This window comes from Astyanax mexicanus, chromosome 8, assembly GCF_023375975.1.
Source record: "Astyanax mexicanus isolate ESR-SI-001 chromosome 8, AstMex3_surface, whole genome shotgun sequence".
NCBI classification, from domain to species: domain Eukaryota; kingdom Metazoa; phylum Chordata; class Actinopteri; order Characiformes; family Acestrorhamphidae; genus Astyanax; species Astyanax mexicanus.
This window is the reverse complement of record NC_064415.1, coordinates 19,692,126-19,708,381: the sequence shown is the minus strand read 5'-3', so window position 1 is coordinate 19,708,381 and position 16,256 is coordinate 19,692,126. Positions and strand designations below refer to the sequence as shown.

Below are 16,256 nucleotides of genomic sequence, written 5' to 3'. Positions count from 1 at the left end.
GTTGTTTCTTATGAAATCAAGGGTAGTACAATAGTTTATGCTGCGTTTGTTGGAGTAACTGTCTCTACTGTCCAGGGCAGGGTTTATACTAAATTGATCATTGCTGTGAGAGAACACCATCCTTCCAGAGAACACTGCACCACCGCTCCAGAGCTCAATGCCCTCTATCCTATGAAAACATTAGATGTTAGATGGTGTCAGTGAGTCGATATTTATCCATTTCAGAGAGTGATACGTGTGTGTGCATTTGCACATCTGTATTTGTAACAGATGCAACTTCAATGTGTGCAACTACAAAGTTCAAAATGAAACAATACACATAAAAAGAGCATACGAACAAAAAAAGGGAAGCATTCAGTATCAGAATACCTCATAATGAAAAATGAAATACCCTTATGGGAATAATACGCTCATTGTTTATTTGTAAATTATACTATGAACCTATTGTATACAACGTAAAAGTATTTTTTTTTCAGCTTAAGCTTTTAATTGATCACACTGTATTGGTAGAAGGGCTTTTCAATATCACTTTATTGCTAAACATTTTAGAAGTGGTTTGAGAATGAATATTATAGGCTGACACCAGATAACATCAGATGACACTTTACTCAGTGCATGGTGCAATTATAGTAGATCCTGTTATCTTTGCAGACCTCAAGGCTGCTGGAAAATATGCCACTTAACCACCAAAGCTTTATATAGTGTTAATTTAATTAGTAACATTTTTGGCGGTTTCAGTTTTGGCATTTTCTGGCCTATGAGAAGGACTGCACTAGGGATGTATTTCTCATTGCTCGCGACTTCCCCTTTTCTAGAATGTTCCGTTTCTGTTTTCATTCCACCGCCCTCTCTCCCCCCTCTCTATGCTTGGATAAGTGGGGGAAAAACAGAACTGTGTCGCTCTCCGAATAGCAGAGCAGAAGTACAGCTGTTACCTGAAAATGCTTCTTACCAGAAACACATTCAAGCTATTGCAAATAAACTGCATGTGGAGTAGCTTTTATTTCAACTAACCAATGTCAAGACAGATGCATTTAATGACAGTATAAATTATATAAATGATATATTTAATGCCTTATGTGTCATGATAAACAGGACTGGCTGAAAGTGGACTTCATCATGACTCAGTCACTGACCACAGCATGTGATTGTTCATGCCAAATACCTACAACTAAGTAAATATAGCACTGTTTAACACTGATATGTGTTATATGTATATATGTGGTGGTTTGATATTGGAGATTTGGTCTTGTCCAAATGTTTGTGGACATATGCATTCAGCATTATTATATACAGCATTTATAAATGTGCATTATTATACTATTGCTGACACACGTGCAGATTAACACATACACAGCTCGTCTTGTCCCTGTCTAGAACAAAAGTAGCATGCCAACATCTATTGGTAGCAGCATGCCTAATAGGAGAAGAGACCTAAAGGTAGTGCTGGTTGATAATAAATGAAATTGCAATATTTTAATGTTCTACTATAAATATTGCTACATTACAAAATACAAGAATTTTCAATAGATTTCTCCACAAGTCAATGATGTTGTGAAACATGTTGTAAGAACCTTAAGAATTATTCTTTTTAAGTTATTCTGTTTAATTTGCCCTATGCAAGACTGTGATGTAAATCTTTATCATGCACACATTGTATTGACAATGCTGACACAATATCTGTTCTTTTGGTATGAATAGGGGATGGAGAGGGGTGGCGATTTTACAATATCTTGACTTTTCTAACACTCTTGTCTAAATATAATCAAATTCTTATTGTAATGCTCCAAAATGCTCTAGTAAAAAGGTCCAGTTACCCTAACAAACATAGGATAACACTTAGTTTTCAATCTTGGAATTTCAAAACAATATAGGTATGAGCAAGTGTCCAAATACTTTTGTCCATATAGTGTTTTTTTTTTTTTTTTTTAAGTAAAATCTTGAGGAAAGCTGGAAAATCCATTTCACAAAAACAATGTTGTAGCCAGAAGCTAATCATTCCTATTTTTGGAAATAGCATCAGTCCCTCTTCTGCTTCCTGCCAGATTTTGACTCTGTTTTTCACAAAGACCGGCTGTTATGACAAAGTTCCACAGAGATGAACTAAGTGGGTCGGTTTGTGTGAGAATGAGCCTAATTTCTTTAATAATCTTTAATAAGACATTTCCTTTTAAATACGACAGACAGGAACAACACTTTCCATCACAATTAACAGCATAAATACATTAAAATCGAATGTAATAATGTGTAAAACTATGGCATTCATATTTGTATATTTACTGTGGAATAAATTAAAACTAATTGAACACAGTGAGCACACTGAACTTTCATAAAACTCTGCTCTTTTCACTGGTGTAAGAGTTAGGATGTTTGTTGTAATGCAACAGATTTCTAGAATAAATCTTGTGTGCACTGCTGTTGTCCCTGTAGAATATGCTCAGGCCCATTGTCTGGATCTCTGGGAGATTTCAGCCAATTTCAGCTTATTTCAGCCAATTTGTAGAAAGACTTCTTTGGGAATAAGGCTGTTGTTTAGTTTGACCGGGGTTTTAAATAACACTGCACAGACATTACAATCCAACAGCCTGTCTGGCCAAGACTAGAACACATGCCTGGGCCATTAGTTAAACGGAGGTGCGAACACATTTCAGGCAGACTGTTCAGAGAAACAGAGAAACATTAACTTAATTGGAAAAACACTTCAAGACTTCTTCAAAACTATATGCAGTATCTAACAAGAACACAAAACTGAGAACTAGGAAATACGGAAATTTGGAAATGCCAATACTAAAAAATGCTACTGACGTACCAGCTTCCTGCCTACAGACAGTGGTCTGATTTTGGACGGGTTTGCATAATATCTAACACCAAAGTGATGTCATAACACTGTGGCGTAGGCTATGCTAGGTGGGCGGAATGGCGGAAATCTTAATGAAGCAACTCTAATGGGCTTTGGTCATAGAGCGCATTGAGCAACACCACGGCTCTGACCTTAGTTGAGTTTCCGAACTGAACTCTTTCCCCCTCCTTCACATCTATGCCCCAAACTCTGTAACAACGCCTCCAAAGCCAGGCCTTAGTGCCCTGGGACTGAACAGAACACTCTCTCTTTCTTTTTCGCGCGCTCTCTTTCTCTCTCTCTCTCTTGCTTTCTCATTGAGGCCTTGTTCTGAATTTCTCTTCAGCTGAGTACAGTGTGTTTCTGTGAGGCTTGTTGTACAGCCTTGCAATGCAATGCCTCTGTGCCTAGCTGCCTCTTTTTTTTTCTTTTTATGCTCTTTCTTCTAGTACTCTCCCTTACACCCCAACACTCAGCAGATAGACCCATTCTTTCAGTTAGAACAGTGTGCTGAAAAGAGCTGTACTCTTTTGTACTATTTCTCTTGCTCTCTCTATATATTTTTTTCTCTCTAAAAAAGCTTTTGTATGTCTTTTGTCTTTAAATTGTGGCTTTGTGGTTCTGCTTACTAAACGCCTTGCCTAACCTCAGTCTCAGCCTCATTTCAGCCTGGATCTCTGAGAATTTCCAACTTGTCCAACTTGTGGTCAAGTCATTGTTAAAGAAAAAAATGGGCTAGCAGTAAAATACTAAAAAGTGAATTTGTGCTAATTAAGCATTTTTGGGAACTGCTGCTTATTGGAGGCGTTTACGAAAACAAAACAGAAAAATGGGCATTAAGTGAACATTGTCTAATTCTGTTTTTGGAGTCTTTAGAGAAAAAATGAAGTGTTTTATCAGCTCAGTAATGCCTTACAGCTGTGGGGAGATATAAACAGTTGGTGTGTGCTCCATTGTAAGGCTGCCATGTTGCACTGACCAACAATAAACTTGAGAGGCTTACTGAGACTAATGAATTGAACTTAAGCCTGTGGTGGTGTTTAGGGATTATTTTAAACGATTTGCAGGCTTTCGTTATGATGTGGCACTCATATTTAACACTCTTTAGGTTATTAACATGCCTATATGCTGTTTTTTTATGCCTTCCATCTGCAATTGCTTACCCCACCCCCTTGATACAGTACACAATAGCATCTGTGAAACGTGAAAATGCTTTACAGATGTGATGTGTGTTTTCTGTTGTAGTCTGAGTAGTCACAGCGCACCAATTATATGGCACACGGCTAATTTGCACGCGGGGTAAAAAACACACAGCTATTGCAGTTGAAAGGTTTCCGAACTGTAAATAAATCTATAATGTTGTCTCTGGTATACAGTGTGGTTTATCAGTCTACGCAAATGTAGGTCAGCTCAGTCGCTCTAAACATAGGCCACAGGCTAGCCAAAAAGCTTCTCATTCAGGTGAAACAGTTCTGTGTGCTAGTTACCACCAGATTTAGTAATGCGACGCGCTTGGTTTCTCACTCTTGCGTCATCGTCATCATCAGCAGGCCGCTTCCCCGTCAGTCACTGTCGGCAGAGGGAGGGGGCATGGGCGCTGGAGTGGCTCAGGGTCAGAGGGGGGCGAGACATTTTGCCAGGTGGGGCAGAGGCAAGAGGGGCTATAGTGGCTCTCACACGCCCCTGCTGGAGAAACAGAGTTATATAAATAAATACAAAAATGCACGAACACAGCAAAGGTAACACTAGGGCTAAGGTTTCACAGCAGATAAATATGCAGCCCACATATTTTTTTTTTCATCATATGTGACACAGATTTAATTTGCATCAATATAACTCAGTGTGACTTCTACTACAACACATTCGCTGAGGTGAAGGGAAAATGAATGAAAGCAGTGAGGGAAGTTTTCAGTAGCAGGTTAGTTATTTATCTTAGTAACAGACAAATATATTTATAGTGATGTCTCTGTATGACAGCTCCAGTATCTTTTAAATAACAGCTCCATATTTCAAGACATTTCTAGAGTTTAAAGATACCACGAATATAAACCAAACCTTTATACAGGGTGCATACACGTTGTAACCAATACATTTCCATGATTTTTTCATGAATTTGATGACCATATGATTTTTAAAACATTAGTGCAGACATGAACAATAAAACCAAAAAGCAAATAAAACTATCATTAAAATGAATTAAATAAGGCCTAAAATGAATTATATAAAATGTTGACACACAATCTTTAATACTAAAATGTGTGCCACATCTTGAGAAATCCATTGTGTAGGGCTAAATTATGGAATGTAGTCTGAGCTGACATATTTGTTAGCTCAAAACAGATTTTCTCAATCGATAACCACTGAAAGACAAAGATTTGTTGATCAAATTTCCATGACTTTTCAAAACTATCTGGTATTTGTATTTTTCCAAAACTTATCCAGGCCTGGAAATTGCAATTTTCAAATTAAATTCCTTGGCTTTTCCAGGTTTTTTCCTGAGGTGCTGACGAAGATGAAACCGAAACTTCACGTGAAGCATTGCTCTTGGCACATCAGTTTAGGAGTGTAAATTCTCTGAACAAAGGTCTGATATTAAAGAGTCTCATTATAGAATATAATTATCAAAAAAAGCAACAAAAAAAAACATTAGGCCACTTTACCTTGCTTTTTGCTGTTCACACTGCCACATATAAGACAAAGAAATATCTGATTTGGGATTAGTTAAAATCCAAATTCTTTATAAACAGCAATACTTTCCTTAGTTGTAATACTGCATCCGGTTATTTCTCGTACACTGTTTGCGAAATAGTTTCAGGCAAGACCTAGACTCTGTGAATTACACATCTCTCAGACAGAATGCAGAACTGTATGATCATGATGCAGTGTGACTGCGTGAGTGTGTAATATTTTACATGTCCACTATGGTAAAGGTGCACATTATTTAAAGAAACGGCTACTTTGTCTAAAAAAAAAAGTAAGCTTTTTTGTGGATAGAGTCCACGGTTGTGCAGTCTGTAATATTTAGCACAGCTGTGAACATTTTCATATTTATCCCTGTAGACTTCTCCATTCCCTTACATTTTTGTATCTAATTCTGTGTGGGTGTTCACATACTAGGTCATTGCTTGGTCTGTGATCTCATGATGTTTCCTTATCCTACCATTTGTCCTTCTTTAAAACACACCCACGCAGAGCTTCATAATAGTCAAGACCTTTGTGCTGTCCTTCTCAAATATATAGTATTACATACAGTATTTGAATTTTTAAGCATGGGTAGACAGACTACATTTATGCTGATAGGCAAATTCAGTGCTCCACATGACACAGGTGGTTATTAAATGACCAAAGTGTCTTGACAGCTTGTTATCTTATTAGGTTATGGTGACTAATCCTCATACAAAGTTCTAAACTGTGGCCTGTAGCACATGTAACTAGCCTGATACTGTGCTTAGAAGCTAAAATCAGCTTAAACTCTTAGGAAGACGGTATAGGGGCTCTAATCAGCACATTTGGGCTACACTTTATAGTTTTTTCTCTGTAGTAAAAACAAATTGCACCAAAGCATAGATGTCATTGCAGTATCTGACCTGTCGTGATGTGGAGCCCTCTGCTGGGCGGTGGTTGTCTCTGCGTTGGCCTCGGCCCTGGCTCTGGCTCTCAGAATGAGAAGTATAGGGGCGAGAGAGCAGGCCTCTCATCCTCAGCTGGGTGTACAGATTGGAGCGCAGACACAGAGGATTAAATACAGGGTCCTCCTCTAGCTGTTCCAGGCACATCTAAAAGACACAGACAGTAAAACATTAATGAATAATATAAGTAATAGTTTTTATACAGAAAATTTGTCAACCACATGGGTTCAACTTGGCTGTGATTTTGCACAACCCAAAATCAAAAAGGTTTGTAGTTTGGAAACTGCAAATATAAAAATACAGTGTTTTTATGTCTACTTTTAGCTTTATTTCAATGCAGACCATATGAACCAAAGATATTTCATGTATTTTCTTGTCAACTTCATTTCATTTATTAAGATACATCCAATCCAGCATTTCAGGCCTGCAACACATCCCAAAAAAGTCAATTTTCCATAATGTCACAATTTTTGTTGATTTGCATCTTGAAATCAGAGAGATAAGAGATGTTGCTTTTTAAGAGCCTTAGATGTTTGTGTTTATAAACGTAGGTACGCAAATCTAATGTACAAGGTCTTTTATGATGGAAAAAATTACATATAACTCTAAGATATATATATATATATATATATATATATATATATATATATATATATATATATATATATATAATATATTAAGCACTGAATGCAATTATTATGTAATATACTGCACCAATAAGCAGTGATGTCATTTAAACCTACAGAATTTTGTAATGTTCATGTAATATTCATGCAATTACACCATATGCAAAATCATAAAGCCTGCTTTGCTCCATGGAAATGGAGATCCACCACTGCTTCAACCACTGAAAACACTGTATAAAATAGATCTGACTGTATAAAAATGTGTCTAGTTGTGTGTTAGCATGTCAAAAGAGTGAAAATGTGAAGAGTACCTCCACCATGGTGAGTGCGTTGAGGGATGGGTCCTCATTTAGGAAGGGCAGGTTGCAGGGTAGCATCAGTTCTCTTGTGAGGACAGGTTTGAGTAACAGGGAGAGTGATGTGGACGGTTGGAGCACATAGTAAGAGAATACACGAGACCCGGAACCAAATTCTGGCTCTGAACGCACCAAGAGAAACCAGTACCGGGTCTGGAGACACAAGCATACAATGAATTCAAAGATTTAATGGGCTTTTAAAGATCTGAAAACTGCCATAATAATATTATTTAAAAATGTTGCATTTCTTTACATCTCATCTGCATATTAGACCCTACATCCCAAATACAAATCATTATCTCCATTTCACATAGACACACTCTGAACTGACTCTGAGGGTGTGGCAGAGAGCGTGGAAAGTCTGTTGGTTGTTTTCCATCTCGTCCCAGTCCAGCTGCCAGCAGGTTGTGGGTCTGATGATCAGAGGAAGGCCATACAGCACAGACTGACACACTCCGTCTGCCCGCAGAGCTCTGAGACACACACAAATAACTTGTGTTGGTTTGATCAAAAATCAAATTTAACCAATTGTCTCCCCCACCAAAATAGATATGGCCAATCATGCAAGACATACCTGAAGTTTTCTTTAGTTTCCCACTGGAGCTAATTAGCATTGTGCAAACTGCATGCCTAAATCATCACACATAACCACAAATAGATTCGCTTGTGTGGTTTCAGTTACTGTACGCCACATGGTTATCGGTAAGAACAGAAAAAGTGCATACTTAACAATGTGTCCTTGTATATCCTTGCTCAACAGTTTGAAAGTGTTAGGTTTTTTATATTGTGTTAAAATTGAACAGTGAAATAATTAAAATAATTGAAAATCTATTGAAAGTTAGGACAAACTACATCTCCAAATGTTTGTATGACACCCCTACAGCTAATTTAAGTTGCACCCATTGCTGACACAGATTTGCACACACACACACACACACACACAATGGAACCTTATTCTCTGGAATGAGTGCTCCATCTAATACTGGGAAGCTGGGTGTGAGGTGGGGAGGTGATCATCTAACATCCAGACCAGATTTATGGATCCTGTGTATTTAAAAAATACTAAATAACGAACTAACTAAATAACTAAATAAAGTACATGCCATTTCTATGTACAAAGAATGAATTGATGGGAACTAATGTTGGGTGCATTTCAGTTTGCTGGAAGTGACTGAAAGCTAGATAAACAGCACAACAGGGGTTGCCAAATGGATTACAATTTGTGTGATCCTCTAATTACATATTTGAACTTTTCTAAAATGTAAACATGTAAAAGCCCCTAGGTGGACTGGCTAACTTCTACTGTAAAATATATTTTTTGGGCCAGCAAAGATGCAAACGTTAACATGTTAAGCTGGAATTTCTGTTTAAAAATAACAGTTATAGCGCTGGGCTTTAGAACTACATCACATATTCTACCGAGAATGTCAAATAAAGTGAAACCAGTAGCCTGTCAGATCAGAACATGACCAAAACATCTGTGTCATGTCTGTTGCATCCCAGTAACACTTATGTCACAGAATGCAAAACAAATCTTTAGCACAATTCTCCAAATCTAGTAGAAATCTGTCCCTTTCTGGACAGTAGAGACAGTTACTCCAACAAAAGCTAGATTAGAACAATACATGAGCAGGTGTTCCAATACTTTTTTTCCCATATAGCTATAATGAAATGCAGCCATCCTGAAGAATGATGTATGTCCATATTCTGGTTAATCTGCATACATACCAGAACAACTGAATGTTGATCAAAACTTGTTTTCAAAACTGATATTACAATTTACAAAGGTATACAATATTTAATTAACTATTTTTTCTTTGTGATTAAAAACTGGGTCTAGCTTAGGTCATGTTATGCCTCATTGACTATTTCTGCATAATTTTACTTAAAATATTAAAATATGCAAATCAGATTTTTGGCTGAATACCTGTTGTAGACAAAGCTTTAAAATAAATAATGTGTACTTCATAGTAAGTAATACACTTAGTAATCATGCAGTAATGGAACGAACAGTGTAAAGCAGATTGCTGAGTGGTTATAAAGAAGATAAAGTGAGAGTGAAAATAAAATGACAAAAAAAAGAAACTGAGCTAAAAAGACACAGTGAGAAATGGTCGATTTGCTTTACAATGTGAAGGTAAGAATGCTCTCACTGTCTCACCAAAAGTCCCTCAGATCCCTGATCTCATAGGCATGCAAAGCATATGCAAAACCCGCAAGTCACCACAAAGTTTGGCAGTGTATTTGCCTGTGTGTGTGTGTTAAAGCCTCCTCACACACTGAAGCCTCTGTCTACTTGTTCCACACTACATTACAGCATGACTCATAGCCATGTTCAGCATGACACTGATGCCCTTTTTGCATAATCCATTCAGTTTCTCACTCACTCTATCTGACTGTCGCTCTTAGCCTCTCTATCTCGGTTTCTCAGTTTCTTTCTGGTTGTCACTTTTTCCATGGGTTGTTTTTTTTTGTCCAGCGATCAATTAACGTTAAAGCTTTGCTAAACAGTACTCAATACATCTCTCGTTGCAAAATCAGAATAAAAGAATGTGCTGACTCTTCTGTAATGCACTTAGTAATGCAGCATTTCTATTTGATTCAAAGTTATGTTCCATTTTATAGACAGAGATATAACCATTCCAAAATCTTTACACATAAATGCTGCAGAAACATTTTCACCACTGCATTTCTTTCAGGTCAGGCACCACTTCTCCTAGAGTTTTGATGCAGTATGTCCTTTTTTCTTTGTTTGCACTGGAACAACACAAAAAAGCAGATAAACAAATCTGATATAATTCCACTCCAGAAATATACATATATACATATATTGAAGTCCATCTCCAGAGATCTTATTGTTCCTGTGATATGGTAGCAGACCCAGGTGGTAAAATAAAAAAAAAATCTAAATCAGTCCGCTTTAAATTTAAGAGGCCTGTAGCAGAAGGTAAAAAAAAACAATTGGTCCAAAATATCAGCAGAAAGGTGTAAGAAAGTCATGTATGGATACAGAAAGGGACAACACTGATTTTTGTATTGTTATTGAGTGCTAATTATTTTGTCCAGTCTATGTCTTGAGTTCTGAGTAGAACGAAAGCAGATTTGACTTTTTTCTCTGTTTTACTATGTTGTTCCAATGCAAACAAAAGATGAATGCTAATACCAAAGCATGTGTAATTGCAACAGTGTTCTAAAAGAAGTAGAACACTTTATGAAAGAAGTGCAGCAGAGGTAGGGGCTGCACAATATAGAATTTCAGCTTTGTCATTGCAATGTGCACATATACAGTAATTACATCACAGGATATGCAGTGTCCTGTAGAGCAAATTAAACCATACAGATCATGCTACATCTTGATTACTTGTTACAAAGCATAAATCTTCACTGTTTTCATTTTGCTTAGCATATATACCAAAGGCAGATTATACCAACCTAGCAGTGTTTAATTTACTCCAATCATTGATGAACAGTTTTTTAACATCAATTTTTTTTCAATATTGTGCAGCCCAACGGAAGTGCATTTTTGGGCATCAATCAAAGCAAATAATGTTTTTTAATCTTTAGGATTTTTTATATTACATATATTTTTTATTATATTATATTATATTATACTATATAAAAAATCTTTTAGAGATGGTAATGAGCAAATGGGCGAATGGTTCACCCACCGACACACACATTGAGATGATCTATAATCATAAAGCCAAGACTACATAGCTACAACACACCACAACTAATCAAGAGCAAACCCATACTTGATAACTCGAAGCCGCTGTGGTGGAGGGCTCTGATTGGACAGGCTTTTGCTAGTGGGCTGGAAGTCCCGTAAACTCTCAGTTTTTGCTCCAAGGTCAGGCGTGCCAGGAAGTAGAGCAGGACTCACAAGCCTTTCCTGCATGTCACACTTTATACACACTACAAACACACATTTATAAATCATAAATAAATAAATACATGTGTTTAAATATACTGTAAACATGGTATTTTTCTACATGTATTGCAACAGAAATGTATGTGTGTAAAATAATGTGAATCACCAGGATTGGGCCTGTGAACAGTATTGGTTTTTGAGCTCAGTTTTTCTCCAAATGCAGGTAAGAACAGCTGAAGGTGCTCTCTTTCTCCTGTTTGGTCATGCAGCCATGCTTTTAGTACATTCTCCACAGCAACCACACTGTTCTCCACTAGCTGCACATCCATCTCTGCACCTAACATCAGACAATCTAGTAAGAGAAAGAGAGAGATTCAGGCTCGCTAATCAAGACAGTGTATCTGCATATATGGGGAAAGTAAATGTTAGACTACCATTTAATGCAAACTAACTTGCAAATGAAATTTAGAAATGTAGTATTTTTTGAATACTAAATTATTTTGAAACCATTTAGAGATGTATTTAAGACACTTTATGTTAAAAGCAAAGCCTCATAACTAAAAAAGTGTTTTAAAGGAAATTTGCAGACACCCTGATAGAGGAACCAGTGAAGAGTTAAGCTCTCTTATTCTGCCACTAGAGGGTGCTGCACAACTGCACAACTGATTTGTTGGGGATTAGACCCATCACATGTTCTCTACCTCTTTTCTGATGGGAAAGGTAAAGATGATTGTATTCCAGAATCTTTCAGAAAATGTTCCAGTATTATGCAAGTGATTTAGTATTAAAATTATGACAAATGTAGCAGCTGAAAATATCCTATTAGGGCAATAAGTGTGAGCTGTTGTGAAGGGGATCAGTATTTAACTAATTTAAATGATTTACAGTCATTGTACTGAAATACACTCACTGTATTTTTTATTTAAAAGCAAACATTTAGGCAATAAAGGGTGGCTTCTACTTCTGTATGGTATTAAAGAGTAGGCTGAATATTATGCATTTAAGTTCACTTGGATCTTCAAAAACCTTTTTATCTTCTGGAACACCAAATACTAACTTTCCCATTTGCTCTAAAGCAACCAATTTGAAATATTTATATCTTTACTGTATGCAATATAGTTCTTCTTTAAGACATTTTAGATTAGATACTTGAGTTAAAGTGGGTAATTCTTCATGAAAGTAATTGTGGAGATAAACCAGTCAAAGATAAGACTATCTCAGCATAAACTGACTCTTCCTCTGGAGCCACTGCAGTTTTCAATTATTCATGTTCCTCTATAGGGCCCAAAGAGCCTAATGGGAGCCAACTGGACATGTTTAAATTTTTATTGCTTAGCAAAGAGAAAGAGGTAGAGACAGAGAGGAACAAAGAGGGGGGCAAGAGAGAAAGAATTAGAGAAAAATTAATGGAAACAATCCCTAGAAGGCGACCGATGTCATGGGAATTGTGCAGGGAGGAGACGTTAGGGCACTTTTAGACCAACAATATACGCTAAAGCAGTTTGGAAATAATTGCTTTTCCAGGTCATCGGTGAAGCAGAGCTGCTAATCCTTTGTATCTGATCTTCAATTTACAAGTCAAACATCAACATCGGCTGTGTTTGCTGTTGCTGCACATATTGTCAGCAAGGATACTGACGCTTTTCGTCAGAGGTTAATATTTAAGCCGTGAAGGAGTGCTCTAATCAATTACATGTCATTTGTGTTGAATAAACAATAATTTAGACTGTATACAAGCAAGGTCATGGCATATCTTTCTCCTGGCCAATGATAAAAATAATAAAGTACCGGAATATTGGAGCAGTTTCCTTTCAAAACATAATGACGTATTATGGAGCAGTGACGGAAAGGCAGGGCCTAAAAATAAAAACAGCAGCTACTGCACAACATGGGGCTCAACTAGCGTGAAATAAGCTATTATGAACCACGTATGATGATAGTCTTTGTTCTGTAATAAGATTAATATTGTGTTATTAGTCTAAACTCTTGATTGCCTCATTACCTTCTCATTTACAACAATTTATTTTGTCTTTTACTAAGATAGTTTATTCTTCTACAAGAGCACCAATAGGGGCAACATTGTGGTACTGTCTAGTCGGGGTGCATAGAAGGCACTTCATAATGGCACCTTTTTCTATTGGAGGGGAAGAAATCCACTCATAGGTGGGCAATTTTCTTAATCTAAGGTATATCTTATTACAGTAATGATTTAACTACTAAACTTTTTTTTTTTTACATTGTAGAGGGCAATTAAGAATGCTTTTGAAACCATGGGGAGTGGGTAGCAAAGGGGGCAATTGCCCCTTTGAGTCCATCAGTGTTACAGGGAGCCATTCTCTATGTACTGCAATTTAAACAGCATGCTGTTGGGCATTTTATGTATTTGACTGGATTTATACTTCATCAAAAATACTGGACTAAATGCATTGGGACACCTGCTCACCTGCTCAGTCTCTCCTGAAATCAAGGGTATTAAACTGATGTTACTAAGCTTTAACTGTCAGTGGTGGATCTAGGAGTTTTTTTAAATAAGTGGACATCAAGATCCACAATATTAATCAGGGTACTAATAAGGGCCAATCAGATTTCAGCTGAGGCCGCCTCTAGAACCACCAGGGGGTTATAAACCATGCAACATCATTCTAGGAAACACAGTTCTACAGCCCAATGCTAGGAGCTTTATACCCTTTAGATCATGCCTGGCATTAGGCATGGTGACAATAGGTTTGTGTTTTTTTATCTGCTCCTAATCTACTGGCTATAGTTCTCTATTTGTGTCAGCATTGGGTGTACCTTAAAATATCCGAATGCATTCATTAGAAGAGGTGTCCACAAACAAAAACAACACTGCAAAATCTGTAAAAAGAATGTGAACGAGAATGTTAAAGTGACTAAAAGCTTATAAATTTAGTGAACCTTAACACACAGCTCAGACTTCTTGTCTACTAAATGTCACCCAGATGGTTTAAGTGGGCAAAAAAATAAATAAAAAAACGACATGAAAAAAGGTGTGGATGGATACGTAGAAAGCACCAAGCATGCCGGCTTTGAGTAAATAGCAGTGACAGATGCAAAACAACCCACACATCACCTGTTAATACACAGATTACACAGTATCTCATTATGCCGTATCTCTATCTGTCTATCTGTATCTCTATCCATCCATGTTTATTCATTTATTTTTAAGCATAGGTGTTTAATATGATCCATATTGCTTTCCACATCGTCCCCACTCCACTAATCTCTTCTTCATTCCTCTGCTCTATTTCCTTTGTCAGTAAAAAGCTTAAGTGATTTTCAGCACTCCTCTCCAAACTCATTTGCACGGAAACCACGCAAGACTCATATCCTCACTCCATCAGTTATGATCTCTCACTCCCTCATAAGTGTAGATAGCGATCAGAGTACCAGACCAGCCTGGAAAAAGCAAGCCTCTGTCTTCTCTGAGTGAAACTAATGGGGTGTAATTGATCATTGTGCAGTCACTAAGAGATCAGAAAGTTTAGCTTGACAAGTATTGTGCACCTAATGACTACCGAGCCATTAGCACTCATTACACTCTGCTAGTAATGAGGTCTATAACTCATGTCTCATCCTATGAAGTAATGGAGAAAGAGAAAGGTTATGATCTGTACAGCTAATAATGAGTGGGTTTTTTTTTTGTTTGTTTTTCATATTGGGGGATTTTCTTGCCTTTGACAGTATTGCATGTGGTTTCAAAGTAGTTTCATGCTTTGGAACAGAGGGAAAAAGCCCCAGAATCTCAAAAAAAACTTTTTTTTACTTCAATCTAAAGAGGAAAAGAGAAAAATACACTCATCATCAATAAAAGAGGTTACACCCAGAGGGAATCATTTTGTTTATAACAAAAGAAAAAAAGGAAAAAGGTATCATTAGTAAGACAGAAAAAGAGTGAGGAGACTTCACAGAAGCCACGTAATTTGAGGTGTGGAGAAACAGCCTGCTCAGTACAAATATACAATCCACATTATTATTAAATGATGAGTGATGTCCACTTGTATCCACACACCTGCCAGTATCTGCTTACGTCATAGCAATAACACTGTGACCTTTACGGGACCTTTTCCACCGTCAGTACAGACGACTGTTTCCTGAACTCCTGACCACTGAGTGGAGTCCAAGCGCAGTGAGGTAGAGGATTCTCCAACTCAGCATTAAAAAAGCATTTGTACTGTATGTTTGTACAGGCATCAAAGATCAGTCCTGCAGAGTCCATGTCACACAGTTTACATTAAGCAGAGCCTATGACAGAGGATGGTCTGAGTGTGTGGTTAAAAAAATAGCAAATACAAAACTCTCTGAATGAAATAATTTTCCAGGTCAACATCACATAGACCTTTCGGCCAAAAGACATGATCTAATGTTTTTTCTTTAAAAGTAAAGTAGGAAACACTGCAGCTATAGCCGATCAAACTGAAATGTGGCCTGTGCAAAATTCTGGTCAGCACTGCGAAGATTCAAATTCTTTCTGACATGTTCTCAGAGCTTGTAAATCAGGTCCAAAGCATGTTGCCAACTGTAATTAGAAACTGTCAGCTTCATAAAATTTCCCAGCTCTGGTGTGGCAGTGGATCCGATAATACACAATTTAACCACAGTGATAATAAATCAACATGTCCTGTTTTATAGTAAATAGAGGACAAATTTAGCAAGACAATTGTCCAAACACAACACAAAGAGACTGAAGTGTTGTAGCACACCACATAACTTATATTCACCAATATTAAAAGAAGATGAGCTATGTTAATGGTTGTAGATGTTAAATTTAAAACATCCACCTAAACGTTCATATACCTGTTCTTACAATTTTGTGAATGGGAAACCAACCTCCAAACATCTTTAACCAAAGAAACAGCTCAGTTATGAAGCGCCGGTAAAGCAGAGGTATTGGGTGGTCGTAAGCCTCTTAGGTTA

The 16,256-nt window shown here is 37.2% G+C and overlaps 1 protein-coding gene across 2 annotated transcripts in view; it reads right to left on the bottom strand.

Moving 5' to 3' along the window:
* Window positions 1-3,106: 3,106 nt before the first annotated feature.
* The window catches only part of LOC103038751 (meiosis 1 associated protein), a 36,010-nt gene continuing 22,860 nt past the window's right edge, over window positions 3,107-16,256 (bottom strand). Inside the window, exons 5-10 of one of the 2 annotated variants that reach the window (XM_022678448.2) lie at window positions 11,488-11,673; window positions 11,206-11,365; window positions 7,782-7,923; window positions 7,406-7,603; window positions 6,427-6,615; window positions 3,107-4,525 (exon numbers count right to left, since the gene is read on the bottom strand). In XM_022678448.2, the coding sequence (XP_022534169.2) occupies window positions 4,406-4,525; window positions 6,427-6,615; window positions 7,406-7,603; window positions 7,782-7,923; window positions 11,206-11,365; window positions 11,488-11,673 (995 nt within the window). In that variant the 3' untranslated portion in view covers window positions 3,107-4,405. The remainder of the gene's footprint in view (window positions 4,526-6,426; window positions 6,616-7,405; window positions 7,604-7,781; window positions 7,924-11,205; window positions 11,366-11,487; window positions 11,674-16,256) is intronic. The other variant, XM_007242071.3, reaches the window with a different exon arrangement.